This window comes from Engraulis encrasicolus, chromosome 21, assembly GCF_034702125.1.
Source record: "Engraulis encrasicolus isolate BLACKSEA-1 chromosome 21, IST_EnEncr_1.0, whole genome shotgun sequence".
NCBI classification, from domain to species: Eukaryota; Metazoa; Chordata; class Actinopteri; order Clupeiformes; family Engraulidae; genus Engraulis; species Engraulis encrasicolus.
This window is the reverse complement of record NC_085877.1, coordinates 3,244,949-3,264,897: the sequence shown is the minus strand read 5'-3', so window position 1 is coordinate 3,264,897 and position 19,949 is coordinate 3,244,949. Positions and strand designations below refer to the sequence as shown.

The window sequence follows — 19,949 nt, the reverse complement described above, 5'->3', positions numbered from 1 at the left end:
CGTGTGTCTGTGTGTGTGTGTGTGTGTGTGTGTGTGTTGTTGTGTGTGTGTGTGTGTGTGTGTGTGTGTGTGTGTGTGTGTGTGTGTGGGTTGTGTGTGTGTGTGTCAGTGTGTGTATGTTGGGTTTAGTGCAGAAAGTGCAGTGTGCTTGTGTGTGTGTGTGTGTGTGTGTGTGTGTGTGTGTGTGTGTGTGTGTGTGTGTGTGTGTGTGTGTGTGTGTGTGTGTGTGTGTGTGTGTGTGTGTGCATGTTTTGAGTTAGTGCAGGTTGAAAGTTCAGTCACAAGTATAGTAGTGCAGGTGGAATGTTCAGTCGCAGATATGGTGGTGGGGGATGGGGGGGGGGGGTTGTCAGTGGCCTTGCTGGCTAGAGGCTGACAGGGGGGGGGGGGGGGGTTGTCAGTGGCCTTGCTGGCTAGAGGCTGACAGTGGAGGGAGAGTGGGTTGAGTGTTCAGCATCTTGATCGCTTTGGTGCATTGTGTGCTGCTCGCCAGCCGGGTGGTACGGGAACGGAGGCGCCTGTACCTCTTTCCAGAGGGCAGGAGGCTGAACAGTTTGTGTGCAGGGTGGCTTGTGTCTTTGATGATCATCAGTGCTTTCCGGGTGAGGCGTGTGGTGTAAATGTCCTGCAGGGAGGGGAGTGGTACTCCAATGATCTTCTTCGCTGTGTTCACAACACGCTGGAGTGTCTTCCTGTTTTTCTCCGTGCAGCTTCCTCCCCACACTGTGATGCAGTTGGACACGACGCTCTCTATGGTTCCTCTGTAGAATGTTGTCATGATGGAGGGTGTAGCACTTGCCTTCTTTAGTTTGCGCAGGAAGTAGAGACGCTGATGGGCCTTCTTCGCCAGTGATGTAGTGTTGGTGGTCCAAGAGAGGTCGTCGCTGATGTGCACTCCAAGGAACTTGGTGCTGCTCACTCTCTCCACAGCATCGCCGTCGATGGTCAGTGGTGGCAGTTGTTTTTGGACCCTTTGGAAGTTGACAACAATCTCCTTGGTCTTGTTGACATTCAGCAGGAATGGGGTCACCACAGGGATACTAACCCACCACCCTGTACCCTGGGAAGCTGACAGGTGAGGGACAAAGGGAAAGGGCTGGGGGTGCGTTGGGGGGTAGAATTGCATCCCCATTACATTTTAGGTCTACGTGTATGTGTTTCCTGGAGGGGTGCCTTTCACATGACTTTGTCCCGGGCCTGGTCAAAGCTGTCAGTAACCCTGCACACCCATCCATCCATTTCCCTGGGTATTTTTTTCCTCTTGTTTTGCTGCTCTCCTCATTTAGGCCCAGACGCGGGGGGTGTGGGTTGTGGATTGGGTTGGAAATTTCATCCAGTGGGCTCTCCACTGGGATACTAACCCACCCATCCAACCATTTCCCTGGGTTTTTGTCCGTCTTGTTTCGCCGCTTTTCTCGTGTGTCCCCATACTGTTGTCTTTGGCAGGGTATGTAGAGGTGATTGGGGGATTGGGTTGGAAAGTAACGTCCAGTAACATTTTCCCCCCCCCCCCCCCCCCAGAAAACACTACCCATCCAGCCATTTCTCAGAGTACTTTTTCCCCTTGCGTTTCGCTGCTTCTCTCCACTGTCCCTAGTCATGGTTTTGGCAGGGTGTAGAGTAGACAAGAGTAGGGGCCCTTGAGGCAGCCTTATCTGGCCACCAATATAATTTAATTATATTTTAAGGGGACCTAGTCAAGGTGGGGTCTGTTGTAAAGGTGTCTGCCTTCAAAATAGGCCTAAAGTGCAGGGGGAAATCCTGGTTTGTGTTCATAGTACGGCCCTTGGAGGACTTTATCAAATGTGAAGTGCCCCCTTGAATGAAAAAAGGTTCCCCACCTCTGGTGTAGAGGGAGTGGGGCTATAGTGTGGAAATGACTTCCAGTGGGGTCATCCCCTGGGATATACCACCCCATACCCACCCAACCAACCAACCATTTCCCTGGATACTCCCGCCCCCCGCCCCCTCTCCCGTTTCACTGCTTCCCTCCTCTCCTGTGTCGTCTTCTCCATACCCTTCTCACAGGCTCCTCTTCCCAAGATTCCACCACAGCGATGGGAATTATGGGAATTACTTGCTGGGTTGAAACTTAACAGAGCGTGGAAAAGCAGCGCATTTTACATGGAGGATAGGCTGCACTGGAGGGAGCAGCAAGCGACCCACTGGCATGCGAAATCGCCGTGATGCTAGCCGCTTAGAAAAGGAAAGGAAAGGGAAAAAAAAATGCTGCCACGATATGCTGTAGCGTCTGAGAAGACACGAAAGCATGAAATCCCAAACATGGAGGAGCCGCGTTTGATGTCGCGATGACGTAAACCCCTTTCCGGCTCCTCCATGCCAAGGCACTCACACACAAGCACGCACACACACACACGCATATATATTCATCAACCCAGACATGCATGCACACACGCACAGGCTTAACAACATGCGCACACAGTTATCTACACGCACATACACACACACATGCATATATCAACACACGCACACATGTAAACATACATGTCGACAAGCATATTATACATGCCCACGCCTCCATATATCAACACATGTACACACATAAACATACAAGCAGGCTAGCACATTATACACCCACACACAAACACACTTGCACACTCAACACACACAACACAAACATACAACATGTACACAGACACATATTCACAGATACTACATGCATAAACATGCACAGTGCACATAAACATACAACCATATTACACACACACACACACACACACACACACACACACACACACACACACACACACACACACACACACACACACACACACACACACACACACACACACACACACACACACACACACACACACACACACTCCTTGAGCACACACCACGCCCCCTTCTTCCTCCTCCCTCATCTAGCGTTACTAAGAAATCAGCTCCTCACTTCTCATGTCTTCCATCCAAGGCTGGGCTGGTCATCTGGCGTACAGGGCATTTTCCCGGTGGGCAGACAGTCCTCAGGGGCAGACGCTGTTGTTTTGTTGTTCGTCTGTTTCTTTGTTTTTCCTTATAGGCTGGCCCTCAATTTACATGGGGCAGGCCATTATTCTATCTGTAGGCTCTTGCAGATGGGGGGTATTCACTAATTTGCAGAAAATACTCAACTACATTATAACAACATTGCTATGACATTACCGAGAGTCTTAAGTAACAGATTAAGACATAGCCATTGCAATTTTAGTGACAGTAAGGTTGTAACATAGGCTCTGCGCTAAGGGTTTATACATTTTAGACGGTGGGCTGAGATAGTCATTGTGGAAAAGCAGTGTGAGGGGCCGGTCTATTCCAATAAAAAAAAATGGCTGGAATATTTTTCTATCCCAGACCAGCCATGCTTCCACTTCGCACCCTCTCCAGGCCCTCATTCTATAGTCTACTACATGGAGCCTGTTCAGCTACTCCCTCACCAGCCAGCAGAGCAGAGCCAAGACGGGCCCCCGCCTCAGCTGTGTTCACTAGCCCGGGGGGTTGTGCAGAGTTCAGGTCTCTCATGAGTGACCAGCCCCCACCACCTCCACCTCCACCTCCATCTTCTCTCTCTCTCTCTCTCTCTCTCTCTCTCTCTCTCTCTCTCTCTCTCTCTCTCTCTCTCTCTCTCTCCTCTCTCTCTTGCTTTGTCTTTCTCTCTTTTTGAGTGACCAGCCCCCAGCTCCACCTTCTCTCTCTCTCTCTCTCTCTCTCTCTCTCTCTCTCTCTCTCTCTCTCTCTCTCTCTCTCTCTCTCTCTCTCTCTGCTCTACCTCTTTCTCTGTCTCTCTTTTTTTCCAGAGCCCAACCCCTCGCCTTGAAGGTTCGCCAGCTTTTCTCCCAGCTGCCCACATGGAAACAGACAGGAGAGACAGACAGACAGACAGGAAGAGAGACAGGCAGGCAGGCAGGCAGGCATGCAGGGCAGACAGACAGACATGAAGGGCAGGCAGACAGACAGTAAGGACAGTCAGGCAGGAAGGCAGGCAGACAGACAGGCAGGCAGGCAGACCAGCAAGCAGGCAGGCAGGCAGACAGGCAGGCATGCAGGCAGGGCAGACAGACAGACAGACAGACAGACAGACAGACTGACAGGAAGGCAGGCAGGCAGACAAGCAGACAGGCAGACAGGCAGACAGGGCAGGCAGGCAGACAGGCAAGCAGGCAGACAGGCAAGCAAGCAGGCAGGCAGACAGGCCGGGCAGGCAGGCAGGCAGACAGGCAAGCAAGCAGGCAGACAGGCCGGGCAGGCAGGCAGGCAGGCAGGCAGGCAGGCAGGCAGGCAGGCAGGCAGGGGCTCGCACCTCCTTGTCTCCCCTCCCTCACTCAGCTCCACTCGGCCCCCATGTTTCTGCCATGACTCTCTTGTTTGTCGGCTGCATGGACAGCATGAAACTTTACCCATTTTACCTCCCATCCATGCGAATGCCCATCACACACACACACACACACACACACACACACACACACACACACACACACACACACACACACACACACACACACACACACACACACACACACACACACACACACACACACAGGCCTCTCCCGTTGCACCTAGAAAAGCATATGGGGAATGGGCAGGACTGGAACAGTTGTATGTGAGGTGCTACTGAGATGGGACTGGATTTCCAACAAGCGTTGTTGTTGTTGTTGTTGTTGTTGTTGTTGTTGTTGTTGTTGTTGTTGTTGTTGTTGTTGTTGTTGTTCAGGAGGGCAGCAGCCATTTTTGGGAGATGGTGATTTATATGCTCAAGCATAAATTCTGATGCCTCTTCCACGGCCGTCTTGAAAGCGTTGCCCTCTAAACGTTTTTCAGTTTGTGTACCTTTACTGGAGTATTATTAGTTCATTATTAGCTATGAGCAAAATCCGTCCATCCGTTCAAAGATTATCTCACAACTCCCCCTAAAAAAATAAAAATGAAATAAATAATGATGGACGGATGAGCAAATGATTGTCTCACTAGTCCTCGCTCTGATGCGAAAGGAAAATCAACAAGCCTCGAGAGTACATCTTCCCTGTACACGCTTCATCTCAAGATTCCTTAGAATTAGGATTCTCCAGAAAAAAACAGAAACAAAGAACACACTGTGAGTACCTGTGAGTCACTCACTCACTCACTAGGAAGCAGACAACCGAACGCTTGTTTCCCGTCACTTTACAGTACAGACCCAACCCCCCCCCCAACACCGAGGGGGGCGTGGAGTTGTTTTCTTTCTTTTTTTGGTGGGTGGTGGTGGGGATGTGAAGGGTGGTGGTGGTGGGTGTTGGTGCTGGTGGTTTGGGGATGGGGGGGGTTGCACTGATTAAAGATTGGCCATGCTGTGGCTTAGATGGGTGAGTGTACTTTGGGAGTTGGGAGTGTTGAGTTGAAAAAGGAGAGGGGGGGGGGCATTGTTGTATCTGGTAGGGTTGTGGGGTTATGGGATGGGTGTCTGTCGAGAGAGCGGGTGGGGGGGCAGTGGTCTAGTGAAGCCTCCGTCACGCTTGGCCAGCCTCTTGTATGAAGAACTGTTTGAGTAGAACTACATGCGTCACACACACACACACACACACACACACACACACACACACACACACACACACACACACACACACACACACACACACACACACACACACACACACACACACACACACACACACACACACAGGGAGAGAGAGAGAGAAAGAAGGCATGGGGATATGAGTATGGGGGCGGCACGCATGTTTTTTCACCTTCTCCCTGTCTGTGTCGCGCAAACACCAGATGAAAACGTGACATTTTTAGACCTTGTCGTGTCTGCTTATCTCCCCGACTGACTACCGTTTAGATCACAACAGGTGCAGCGACAGGGCCAGAGTAAATCTCGCCATATGTTTGGGCAGCATGTCGCACACACACATACACACACACGCACACACGCACGCACACGCGCGCACGCACGCACGCACGCACGCACACACGCACGCACGCACGCACGCACACACACATACACACACACACACACACGCACACATACACACACGCGCGCTCCACTCATTAGCATGGGCTTCCGGCTAATTTGTCTGGGACATCCGCACCTTTGTCAACAAGCCTCTCTTCTTCTTCTTCCTCCTGTGGCTTCTTGCCTTTGGCCTCCAATAGAACTTTGTCTTTGTCAACATGGATACCTAATGCTAATGGGGTGGGTGTTTTTTTTTTTTTGATACAATGCACTTCGAATGACTGGGACAGGTGTGTCTGTCTGCAACGCGGCATTATCAGATTGTATATACAGTGCACAACAATATATTAATTAACACAAAAGATAGGCTATGTGTGCGTAATGAAATAGCCTTCAAAATGTTACTTTTCAAAAGGGGTTGTAACTCATTGTTGCTGTGCGCACCATACACATGAAGAGCATGTCGCAGTAAACATGTTGTGAAAAGGGTTTTTCATTGTTTCGTCGTTTAATAGCAAAATGCTAGGTGAGCAAACGCAAAATGCTACATGTGTGTGAAATAACGCCGTTTTGGGAGATGAGTCCAGGACCAGAGGGAGCTATATAATAGTGCGGATGTCTCGCGCATTGTGATCATCCATCTTGGAAGTGGGCATCTATATGCCTATAGGCGCTTTTGCTTTCCGAGCATCAAGCTGCATTGCTTGTAACCTGTCGCCTTGAGGGGGTTGTTTACAGGCGAAAACCCTTTCGCATATATGTTTGTGTGTGTGTGTGTGTGTGTGTGTGTGTGTGTGTCTGTGTCTGTGTTTGTGTCTATGTGTGCGTGTGTGTGTGTGTGTGTGTGTCTGTGTCTGTGTTTGTGTCTATGTGTGCGTGTGTCGGCCAGTGTGTCTGTCTGTGTGTTCCTGTTTGGAAGAGGCTGGCTCGCTCTCTTGTTCTCCCCTCTCTCCCCCCCCCCCCCCCCCCCCCCCCCCCCCCCCCCCCCCCACCCCCCCCCCCTCTCTCTCTGTCTATTTCATTTTCATGAGTCTCCGTCTCTCATGCTCTTCCTCCCTCTCTCCCTTCTTTCCTTCTCCACTTGCTCTATCCCTTGTCCTCTCTCTCTATCTATCTCTTTCTGTTTCTCCCTCTCTCTCTCCCTCTCCCTCCCTCTCTCTCTCTCCCTCATCTCTTCTCTGCAATAACAGTGCTGACCTAGTTTCTGTGTGTTCAGGGCCGCTTGTGGAATTTTACAGAGGCCTGCCTGCCTGCCTGCCTGCCTGCCTCGGTGCCTAACAGAAAAGCGCAGGCAGAAAAGCATGACTGGGGGATTTTTGTACGGTTGCATCGTTATGTACCACAGACCCGGCTGATTAGACTATTTAAAAAAAAACAAAAAACCCGTTCCTCGAAAAAAAGAAGAGGAAATCACATAATAAAATGGTGGCATAAGAGGGTTGCTTTTAGAGTAATGTGTACGCATAGCGCACGATTCTTTCAAAATAGTCCGCCGCATTTTTCCCTCAACGTTGTAATGGAAAGCGCCATTGCTCATTTGGTCGGGCTTCACTGCGACAGAGACGACCGGATGCACAGGACGGAAAAACAACCCCCCTCTCCCCAGACAACACCACCACCACCACCACCAACACACACACACACACACACACACACACACACACACACACACACACACACACACACACACACACACACACACACACACAGTCACACTGTTTTTAATGCTGCACTCACACACCACAATAACACTAACACACACCTAATCCTTCTTCTGTCAAACACACACACACACACACACACACACACACACACACACACACACACACACACACACACACACACACACACACACACACACACACACACACACACACAGGAATATATCTCCGGTTGTCCTTGTGTCGTCTCAACAAGAACAAAATAATACAAACCAAACCACCCATCCCACGAATCAAAAACCAAACCACATGTGTCGAACAAGAAAAAAAACAGGTTGAGGTTGTGATCAAATTGGATTCTGTATGTTTGGAGGTCTGTACTCGGAGAGATATCTTGATTGGATCGCAGCAGCGTTCCGCTAAGGGGGGAGGCGGGCAGACAGGTGGGCAGGCTGCATGACGGACGCGCGGTAGGCTGCATGAATCTCTGGGATTCTTTATGCCGTTTAGCGCTGAGCCAAAATGCAAACGCCCTGCTTGGCTTGGCTTGGCTGGGCTCGCCTGGCACCCCCTTTTCCCCTCTCCCTGCTTCCTTGCCCGCCCCTTCACCCAGTACCCTCGGAGCCCAGTGCCTGCCTGTGATTAGCATAGATCTCTTCTCATTTTCTGCTCTGTCTATTTTTTCCGGCATTGGTCTTTCTCGTTCCCTGTTTTTGATTATGGTACGCAGAATTTTTCAGCCAGCCAGCCATCCAGCTTTAGATTACGGTCACTGATGTTTCTCAAAAATTCTGACCTTGAGATGTGTTCTCTCTGTTTTTTCTCCCATGTTGTTCTTGGCTTAAGCTAATCTTGTTTATCTTGTTATGTGTTTCAGGTTTGGGGGTTCTGCCATGGTGTTCCAGGTGGAGCTATGGCACCCCCATCACGCCAGCTGCTACCCTCCGCCTGAACTGAACAAGCAGCAGCGACCGGCCTGCCACGCCCTGCCATTGGACCACGCTGTCCACGCCGCCGTTCGCACCCGCCTGACTGGTCACGGTGGAGGAAGAGGCTCGCACTTCTGTCAGTTATCGCCTTCCCGCGTCGGCACCAGGGCTGCTGATTTCTCTGTCATCACCACCACCCCGGGGACAGAGAGAGTGGCGGTGGTGGAGCCACCCTCCCTCCAGACCAGGTTGTCACCCGGCCTGCCGTCACACTACCCAGACGCGTCTCACGTGTCCCGGTGTGACCCCAGGGCTGCAGCAGGGCCTCAGTCGGAGGCGGCAGACTGCATCCTCCCGGCTCCCGGCATCCTCTCCTTCGTCTTGGATCCGGGAGGCTTGAGGAAGAGAGCGGGGAGGAGGAGATGAAAAGCAAAAAAGCGAAAGGGAACAGGATGGGGGAGGCGGAGACGGGCAAATGTCGGACGGATGTCGGCCAAACCACAAAAATATCTCTGCGCTTTCCGCTCAGCGCGGGGCTGCCAGTGCCCACCGTGGCACAGAACCACTGCCCCGTCCCTCTCTCCCTCTCCCCCTCCCCGCCCCTGCTCCCCTCCTCCTCCTCCTCCGAGGCGGTGGTGGTGGCGGGGCACGAAACGGCCCGTGGCGAGGGTACAAGGAAAATGGATTCCCTCACGGACAAGCAGCTGCCCCGCTCGCCAATAAAGCACGCCAACTTGCCAGCTGCTCCCTGCTCCTCTTCCTCCTTCTCCTCCTCCTCCTCCCCTTCCTCCTCCTCCTCTTCCTCCCCCATTGATCTCACTGCATCAGTCAGGAAGGACTCTAAATCCACTCCACCCTTCCCCGCAGCTGGCCCTGATCCCCATTTCCAGAGCCCCCCCCCTGGACCGGCAGCAGTGGCAGTGGCAGCGGCAGTGGCAGGGACGGGGTCGGGCTATTCAGGGGAGGCCGCCTTCGGGGGGAGCCTCCTCCCGCATGGCACCGACCCAGAGCACTTGACGACAGAGACAGCACATATCCTCTTCAAGCTGAGCACCAAGGCCTTTCAGGGCCAGGGGACCAGGGAGACAGACAGGAGGTCGGAGCACAGCGGCTCCAAAAGTAAACAAGTCAACGGGGACACCCCGCGGAGGGAGAGAGACCGGTCCGTTGAGCCCGCTCCTCTTCCTCCTCCCTCTCCCCCTCCTCCCTCCTCCTCTTCCCTCTCCCTGGGCCCCCCTTCTCCCCCTACTTCTCCGTCTGCTGCTGCTACCCCTCTGCCTGGCCACGCCTCCCCGGAGGAGGCGAAGCCCGAGCTCCTGTGCGGGGTGTGCCACCGCCTGTTCAGCACTGCCTCCTCCCTCACCGTCCACATGAGGCTGCACCGCGGCAGCCGAGCGCTCAGCTGCCGCCACTGTGGCAAGGCCTTCATCCACAACAAAAGACTGCAGTCCCACGAGGCCGTGTGCAAGCAGGCGCCCCTGCTGGCAGCGCTCCCCGTACAGCCCAAGCAGGAGCCCCTGGACGAGGGGGAGCAGTCAGGGGCAGGGGAGCCAGGAGGAGAAGGAGGAGAAGTAGGGGAGGGAGAGGTGTTGTTGGGGGAGCCACAAGTCGAGCCACCTGAGCTAGGTCTCGTGACCACGCCTGTCCGGCCTGGGAAGAAAGGACGGGGCTTGTTGGGGCGCCATCGGGTCCCCTTTCCCCACGAGGAAGGGCTCCTGAACGAGGATGATCACTTCATCAAGATCGTGGACGGCAACATCATCTACTTTTGCACTGTATGCGAGAGGTCCTACATGACCCTGTCCAGCCTGAAGCGGCACTCCAACGTCCACTCCTGGCGCCGGAAGTACCCCTGCCACTTCTGCGACAAGGTCTTCGCCCTGGCCGAGTACCGCACCAAGCACGAGGTGTGGCACACGGGCGAGCGCCGCTACCAGTGCATCTTCTGCTGGGAGGCCTTCCCCACCTACTACAACCTCAAGACACACCAGAAGGCCATGCACGGCATCAGCCCCAGCCTCATCTGCAGCGAGAAGACGGCCAATGGCGGCTACAAGCAGAAGGTGAACGCCCTCAAGCTGTACCGCCTGCTGCCGATGCGCTCCCAGAAGAGGCCCTACAAGACCTACAGCCCCGCCATGGCGGACGGCCTGCTGCTGCCCCCCGACCCCCTGTCCCTGGACTGCGCCCTCCCCACCGCCATCGGTGCCGAGGAGCTGCAGGCCCTGCTGGCCGATGCCCATGCCACGGGCCTCAAGGCCGACCCAGATGCTTTCCCCATCAGCCTGAGTCTGGGTCAGGATGAACTCAACAGGCTGGCGGCCGCCCAAGCAGGCATGCCAGTGAGCGAGACTGAGAGAAATATGTCTGTACTGCTGGGGCCGGCTGGAGCCGATGGCATGGCTCCCACACTGCTCAAGGGGGACTGCAGCCCGACCGCAGCCGCTGCCTCCTCAGTCGTCACCTATGGCCACACCAAGCCGTCCGTCATTGTGCACGGGACAACGGTCTCGTCGTCTTCTGTAATTGTCCATAGTAATCAGATTTCGGCTGGTGGAACACAAAGTCCTCCGCCAAACCATTCCTCCTCCTCCCCCTCCGTCTCCTCCTCCTCCCCTCAGCCTAGTGGGAAGGCAGGGGGGAAACCTTCTCACCGCTCATCAAAGAAACGCGGACGGAAAGAGTACACAGATATTCCTAAGGACACAGACAATGCCTCCGATTCCACGGCCGTCTCTGAGAGCCAAAAGTCAGGGACGACGAAAGGTCACCACAAAGCGCGCAAGTCACACAGCAAAAGTGACGGTCACTCGAGTAGGTCATCGAGTCATGACGCTACGTCCGAGACCAAGGGCAGCGGGCCGGTGTGCCAGATCACCGTGCGCATCGGGGAGGAGGCCATTGTCAAACGGAGCATCTCAGAAACAGATCTCATGAGGGACAAAGACCTGTCGGCCTGCAAAGCCAAAAAGGGCAACAACGATGCTTCCACAGCTGAGGAGCAGAGGGAGAGGGAGGCCCGCCACAGTCATCATCATCATCATCGCCACAAACACCGCCCCCATCGCAGCTCCAGCAAGGAGGAGGCGGAAGGAGAACCCCGTAAGAAAACCCCCAAAACACAAACCAAGGTGAGGGAGTACTACTTCCGCCAGGAGGTGCGGGAGGAGCAGAGTGATCAGGAAGGACAGGATAACCTCTGGCGGCCGTACTACTCCTACAAGCCCAAGCGCAAAGCACCACACGTGCAAAAGGTTAAAAACTGGCAACGTAAGCAACACCACAAACGGTCTCTCAGACGCCTGCAGAAAGGCGAGACACACACAAATCACACAGACAATCGCACAGAGGAGGATGAGGGGGAGGGAGATGGGGAGAGGGAGGAGGAGGGGGAGGAGGAGATGGAGGTGGAGGAGGGGCCAGGGGACGATGGGGTGGAAACAGAAGAGCAGGCACTGAAGACAGAGGAGGAGGACAGTGACATCACAAACCAGGAAGCAGAGAGTGTTGTAAATGACAGAGACACACCCTCTGCTCCTTTGAAAGACACTGTGGAGGAAGAACAGCACCAGCCCACACCTGTTGACTCCCCTGTTTCCAACACAAGCCCTGTGGTGGATACTTCAAAGCCACCCACCGCAGACAGACAGGAGCCGCTCAGCTGGTCCGTGGGAGGCCAAGCGGCGGAGTGTGGCACCTGTGGCCGGTGGTTCTCCAGCGTGAGGAAGCGTGACAAGCACGAGCTGACGCATCTGATCGAGTTTGTGTGCATGCTGTGCCGAGCCTCGTTTCACTCCCAGTCCAGGCTGGAGGAGCACCAGAGGACCCAGCACCCCAAGCCGAGTCCCAAGGCCATACCTGTCATGCCTGTTCTTCCCACAACAGACAGAGCTGAGGCCATGGAGACAGACGCCAGTAACACTGACCAGGCGGTGGGGGACATAACTGCTGAGGATAGGGACGCTGCTGCGGTGGTAGCTCGACTGGCTAGGAGACAATTTTTCAGGAACGTCTGCTCGCAGTGTAACAAGGTGTGCAAGACGGCCACGGCGCTCAGTCGCCACATGCGAAGGCACGAGCTGAGCAGCCCCGCTGTGGCGGCGGAGGCTCAACCGAGCACGCCCAGTAGTAGCGCCAGCAGCCCAAAGCTGTCGGCGGCGGCGGCGGCCAGGAGCCAGTCGGCAAGCGAGCCGCAAGAGACCAGCGGCGCCCACCACCACATGCAGCCGGTGCCAGTCATTAACTACACAGCATTAACCACGCCACGAGACCACCAGGAGAAGCAGGTGTTGGCTGAATGTGTTAAGCCGCCGAGTCTGAGCCAACCGTGTGGTGAAGCCGGAGCCGAGAGCCAAATGGGGCTGTCCCCTGGCGTCCCGGAGGCTGCGCCCGTCGACAGAAGTACACCTCGGGTACAAAGCCCGCAGCGGAGCGTACAAACAAGCCCCCCTCTGAGTCCGCCGTGTACGAACACAACACTCACATCATCAGACATCAGCCTTGCCAGCTCCACGGCAGATGGCCATAGGTTTCTACCACCGCCGCCGCCGCCGTCTAATCTGCACAGTGTGTTAGTGCTAAACGAACCAGAGTGCTTGGATTACAGAACACCTGAAAAGAAAAGCCAGGACGCCCTCGAACAGAGGCAAAGCCATCCTGTACAGAGACCAAACAGTTTGTACGCCGCCTTGCCAGAGAGGCTCCAGGCAAAAGCTGATAGCAGTGCTTTAAGTATACCCCTGACGACAGAGCCCAACCGGCTGGCAAACGTAGAGTGCGAGAGCTCCTTAGAGACGGAGACACAGGGTAACAGGGGGCCCCTTGTGCTTTATGCTGATCCACACGAGGCCCAGGATCTCAGGGTGCCTCCCTTGTCTTGCAGTCCTTGCGACAACGAAGCACAGGACCTCTCCATGCCCACCATTCTGGCCAGGGAGAGGGAGAGAGAGAGAGAACGAGAGAGGGAGAGGGAGCGAGACAGAGAAAGAGAAAGGGAGAGGGAGCGAGAAAGAGAAAGGGACAGGGAGAGGGAGAGGGAGAGGGAGAGAGTGCAACAGACTGCTGCTGCGCTGTCCAACTTCCAAAACGAACAACAGCACAGAGAACAGGACATGACTCTGCTGGTGCCCAAAGAGGAGCCAGTGAGCCCGGCGCCGTCTCCAAAGCGCTCCGTTATTCAAACCACTACGACAAGCAACACACTGCAGCAGAGGCACTCCAAGTCGCCCCGCCACTCCCCCTGCTCTGCAGACCTGGCACGGGCCAAGCAGGAGGCGGCCCACCAGCAGCAGCATCAGCAGCAGCAGCATCAGCAGTCACGTCGCCTCGGCCGGCAGGGCCTCATGCTGCCAACCAGCTCCACGGTGGGCGGTGGCAGTGACCGCCCCTCCGCCCACGCTCTCCTGCTCCCCAGGGTGTCTGAGGCGAAGCGGGAGAACGCTCCCTCAGGCGCCCACGGGGCAGAGGCCCAGAGGGGGGAGAGCAACAGAGCCGGCGGGGGCGGCTATCCTACCGTCCAAGACTTCCCCTTGCCCCTGATCATGCCCGCCGGGGGCTATCGCTCGGGGAAGAAGCAGCAGCAGCAGCAGGAGGAGAACCTCCTCATGTCGTACCCCGCCGGCCCTCTGCCCTTCGCCGCCGCCCTGGGCAAGATGGTGTCCCCCGGGGACCTGGCCAAGCTGCCCCTCTACCGTGACCCCTACCCCCTGCTGTGCGCCCCGCAGCTGCTCGCCTACCCGTACAATCTCGCCACGCTGCCCATGGCCCTGAACATGATGGGGGCGGGGTCCGGGGACAAGGGGGCAGAGTCGCCCCTGCCCTTCCTGCCCGCTCTATTCAACTACGCCGCCCCATACGCGGGCATCTCCCCGCACACCTTGATGGCCCACCCCAGCCTCTACGGGGCGGGCAGCGGCAGTGGCAAGAAGAGGGACAGTGCCAACCCATAGGAGAACGTTCCAGAGCCCGCAAGGAATATATATAAAAAAAAAATCAAAAACAGAAGACCAAGGCCTTTTGGCAGAGGACATTACTTGTTTTGTTTTTATTTTTTGTTGTCTGTTTTTTTTGTTGCTATTTTGTTGCTCTTTGGTAAAAACTAACAGCACTTGACAGTCCTTGCCGCTCTTTTTTTTGTAAAAGTAGTCGAGACCTAGGCAATTGTAGAGTCAGTGGGTAAAGGGACAAATAGGTCTTCTTTCGGAGGGGGCGGTGAAACGTGAAGAGAGGAAGGGGGGTTATGAGTAGGGGGGGGGTATACAGTTTGCTCTCCCTCCACTTCCTCTTTCTCTCCTCCTGGTCAGATGTGCCTGCTGCACACCACTCCTTTAGTCACATCTCTCTGTAGAAAACTGTAGAGCTCGATATGTTTGTCTTCTCTGACTCCTTCTGTTAATAACTACGATTAAAAAAAAAGAAATAATAACAGCTAACAGGGTGTGTTTTGCAAACGTTTAGTTCAGTATGCTTCCCACTGTAGCCGAATAATAATGATAATATTGATATACTGCATAATAATGATGATAATAACAATAATAATAAATAATGATGGTCATTATATGTCACCTCAAATGGTGGATAAGAGTTTTACAAAAGGAAAGGGATGAGCTGGTTATGTCTTGCAGCGCTAATGGGGTCAGACGTTAGAACGATGGTGAGAGGATGTGACTGTACTTTCGTGTGTGTGAGTGAGTGAGTGAGTGAGTGTGTATGTGAGTGTACAAAATGTGTGTGCATGCCTGCACACTGATGAGTGGCTGCCTGTGTGTACTGATTTTGCACGTACCAGTCTGGTGTGTGCCTATTCACATATGTGGCTATTCTCAGCTTATGTAGGTCTTGATCCATTCCATAAAGGTCTGAGGTATGTACTATATGCGATGAGCGCCAAGTAAGTCATTCCTATTTTAGGTGGGTTTGCCTCTTGTAGTTTTTTAAAAGTGTCTATTGTATTATTAGATGGATCCCTTCCACTGTCAGACTGAAACAAAAGCAGCTGAGTGGTGAAAACAAGTCTGTGCCTGATTGTCAATTACTGATGCCTCTAAAAAAAAATACTAACGATCACCTCAGTGGCTGGGGGACCCAGATCTATGATGATGACCGAGGCCTTTTTATTCAACACAATAATCTGGATCAATCAATCCGTTCTTATTATTACTCATATAGGGTTACAGGAATCCACAGCTTCAGGACATTACGTCTTGAAGCTAGTACACAAGTATAGTTTACGTCTTGAAACTGGTACATCAAGTTCTCTCTCTCTCTCTCTCTCTCTCCCTCCCTCCCTTTCTCTCTTAGTATTCATCTCATTTCTGAGGGTTTTTACCAAAATAAACACATAGCCTAAACACAGTGTCGACCTTATAGTTATAGTGGCCTTTCGTACCCCAGCTCCTCCTGGTGTCCAACCAAAGACACTCGTTTTTTTTATTTTTTTTATTTTTAACTCGGCTGCGTCTGATAGCATTCAAGGCAGTGGAAAATGAGAGAAAAGAAAGGAATATTTAGAACAAGAAACCTTGGCTTAAAGGTACCTGACATAGGTTTTAACTGTGACAATTTCACTGAATAAAGTAAGTCATATAGGAAAATCTGACAGCACAGATGGATTGCTTTCCCCTCCTGTTTGTTGAGAGCAATCGAGGAATGCCCCTTTATTAAGTCTAACCTGACCCACTCTGCAGGTGGCAAAGGCAGAGGAGAGGAGGGTGTTCTAGAGGATTCTAGAGCCATGGGCCAGGCTGTGCCTCCATTAGCCGTTAGCTGGCTAGCTAGCTAGCTAGAAACGGCAGCTATAGCTCCTCTGCTCTCTCTCTCTCTTTCTGTGGCGCAGCAGAGGGGACAACAGGAATGACGTCAGTGGATCCTCACACTGTCTCACGTAGGGGTTGGGCTAAACTAGAGTCCATTGTACTGGAGTTCCCCCATAGATGCCTGCTGGGAGTGATTTTTTTCTTTTTTTGATTTCTTTTTATGTATATCTCTGTGATTTTTATACAAGGTCATTTGTTTTGTTTGTTTGATTTTTTTTAAAACCCCTTTCGGTAGACAGAGAAAGGATTTCTCCGAAAAGGGTTTTTGAGTATACATTAAAAAAAATGATGAATGTAATTTTAGTCATGGGAGTTGATGAAGAACATAAAGAGAAAAACACTATGGTAGATGGAACAGAATCTGTTTTCTGACTTGAAAAAAAATATAATAACATGTAATGAAACCGTTATGAAGTCTTGGTATATATATATACAGTAGTCTTAGCAAACATGACGAGAAACTTGGGTTCAATATTCACACAACGCATGAGTAAACACTTGTCCACAGCTACATCTGTCCTCCTGTCAACACCGTCTCTCAGCTCTCCCTACTGGAACTTCACACTACTTCCTTAGTTTTGTTGTTGTTGTTTTTTAGAAATGTTTTATTCTTTACCTTATCACTGAATCATTTTGTACCACTCCCCCCTTTACACCCCAACCCCCGACAACCAAGATTTGTTCTGTTTTGTTTTAAAAATGTAATCTAAATACCAAAAAAAAGAACAGCTGCCACTTTTTTGTTGTCTGAATCAGTATGGAAGCTGTCCAAATCTCTTGTCCACTGTCCGGCACCCATCTCCCCTCCTCCTCCATATCCCTCTATTCCTCTGCTCCTCCCTCCATCTATCCGGCACCTCCACTTGTTCTCCACTCCCTCCGTACCGTGCCCCTCAGTCATTTCCAAAACATTTTGCTGCCTACCTTTGAAGTGTGTGAGTGCGTTTGAAAGCGAGTGATGAAACCGCAACACTGTTCGTTTTCTGGAGGGTACAAAGCACAGCCTGACCAATTGGAGAGGCCGACGTGGGTTTGATTGGGTGTGGTTACAAGCCTTTTGTATGTGTGTGTTTGTGTAGTGTGTGTGAGTGTGTGTGAATGTGCAAAGAATAAAAACCAAAACAATCACCATATCCCTTTGGGGTCTGCCCTGTTTTTTTTGGTAGGTTCTGATGTTTTGTTTTTTTCTTTGAAAAAGGTTTGCCTACCTCCCTCCATTCTGTTAATCTCCTATTGAGAAAACAGCAAAACACACTAACAAACAAACAAACAACAATAAATGGTGTGGGGAAAGTTATTTTGTATGATTAAAAAAAATACAGGACAAACCATTTCCATCCCATGTTTTCGCCACGTTGGATTCACAAGTATCTGATGACTTGGAACCTGCCAGTTGGAGAAAAAGAAAACAAATTTGATTTTGTAATAAGTCTGTGATTTACGGATGATTCTTTTAGTAAGTCTTTTGTTTTGGCAATGGAATTTATGTATGACCCTGCGGAACGGAAGGCACACTGTGGTAACTTAAGGCATCAAACAAGAGTGTTGTCTCCTTAAACTCTTCAAAGAGGTTGGCTTTAGTTAAGTGAGCGTGGCTAAGTTGTCTGGTTTTGTATAAATGTTCATGTGATATACTGTGCCATAGTTTTAGAAGCCTGCACTAATAGGGGCTTTAAAGAGTATGTGTTCTTTTCATGACTTTGTGTTATATTATTTAATGCAAAGGCTTGTAGCCAAGAAAACACCCAAACAAGTCCACAACTTTATTTTTTTAATATGACTTCTCTTGTTTGTCCCCCCCCCCTTCTTTATCTCTCATTCTGTCTCTCCCTCTCTTTTTCTCTCTTTGTCTCCATGCTACAATCATATGAATAAAGTATTAACCTGACGACCCAAGTGAACGCCAAAATGCGTCTTTGTCCAGTAGCATGTAGCCCACACATAGTCTAAACAAGTGGTTATTAAAGTGGGTTGAATTGGATGTTTGAACCTTTGAGGAGTACCATCACAAATATGTGATTAGAATTTTGCCAACATTTTGAGTTGTCATTATGATGTCATAAGGACTTGGCCATTTTTTTTTAACACAGACCTCTATGGGAGCTGTAGAGTGTTCCAGTAAAATTCTAGAAGAACTGGGAAAAAGTCCTTACTCCTCAAAGGTTAAAGTGGGTTTAATTTGATGTTTGAACTGCAGTTTGCTTGCCTGGTTAACACCAGACCTAATCACAAGTGAGATTAGGTCTGGGGAGTTGCCTATTGTAAATTCCGTATGGGGCCGGAATACTTGGCTATTATGACACACTGCCCTGCTCTCTGATTGGGCAGAGAAACTGTTAAGGTCGGAATGCTTGGCCATTATGACACAGATCCCATGATCTTGTACGTTATGAGTCATCCTCGCCATACTGTCTTTCAGATCGAAACGATTGTGTAGAACTAAAGGCAGTATGGGAGTTCCCAGGCTAGCAGTTTGCCAGTCTGTTACTGTTTAAATTGATTCTCATTTCATTCCACAACTATAGGAAATACAGTTACACAGTGGGTCCACATTTAACGATAGGCCTCATGTGTGCATTAAAACTACTGTTCATAACCGCAGCCGTAACCGCAATGTGTGGTGCGATTGTGAGGGCTCCCTAGAAAATTGGCTTTTTCATTGGGGGTCCAGGGGGCTCAAAAACGTTTGAGAAGCACTCATCTAAACTAAAGGACGCAGGCGTGCGGTGCCATTGATAACATCCAACACTGCAAAGTCTTTATAAGAAATGCTCTGGACTTAAAGCAAAGAAACTAAAAAACCGAGTCCATTAAGCTCTGATCAGATCTGTGTCCCACACAGCTCCATCTGGCAAGAGCCAAGCTACAAAAGAAGCTCCTCTAATGTTAAAATGTAGAATCCCATTAAATGCCATAGTTTGAGCAAATATTTGTTGTCAGACACAGACAGACAACAATGTTCCATGAGACTAAGGCTCAGGATTAGGAAGATGAGGTGTGTAGACTCCCTGTATGCAGTCAGCATTTTCCCAGTATTTTGTCCTTGAGTATAACTTGTTACACCACACGCGCAATTAAAAGGTGCCCGAAATAGAAAAAAAGACATAGACTACATTTTGAAACAAAATGTTTCACGTGTGCACAGTCTAATAGATCTTAAAATGTCAGTGTCCCAAAGCTTGGGCAGGTTTCAGCAAGGATCTAAATGTGCAGAGATTTTGTATCAATGCTCTGTCCATAAAATCAATATGCAGAAACGGATTTCCTATCTAGTCAAAAGGCCTTCCTCCTCCCTAACTCATACCTCCTTGGCCTAAAATGTTTAGCAAAATGGCCACCTAGTGGTTAGCTGATGCAGTGAGTTTGGAAGCTATGCAAAGCACATACTTGCAAAACACACTTCCAAAGCACACAGAGCACATCCTTGCCCCATACTTGTGTCATTTCTGCACATCTAAGCACACCCAAAAACAAGCCTTGGATGTTCCAGCTCTTCTATAGATTATAGATTGGTGCCACTCTGTGTTAAAGGGGGACCTGGTATTCTTCCACTGAAGTAAAATAATTTCATAATTGACTTTCTTTAGTTGTGAAAACGAGAGAGCGGTTAACCCTA

At 51.3% G+C, this 19,949-nt stretch overlaps 1 protein-coding gene across 2 annotated transcripts in view; it reads left to right on the top strand.

The window, feature by feature from the left end:
• zbtb4 (zinc finger and BTB domain containing 4) overlaps positions 1–18,850 on the top strand; it is a 32,514-nt gene extending 13,664 nt beyond the window's left edge. For both annotated transcript variants that reach the window (XM_063187152.1, XM_063187151.1), the window contains exon 2: positions 8,468–18,850. In XM_063187152.1, coding sequence (XP_063043222.1) covers positions 8,942–14,467 — 5,526 coding nt within the window. In that variant the 5' untranslated portion in view covers positions 8,468–8,941 and the 3' untranslated portion in view covers positions 14,468–18,850. The remainder of the gene's footprint in view (positions 1–8,467) is intronic.
• Positions 18,851–19,949: the final 1,099 nt, after the last annotated feature.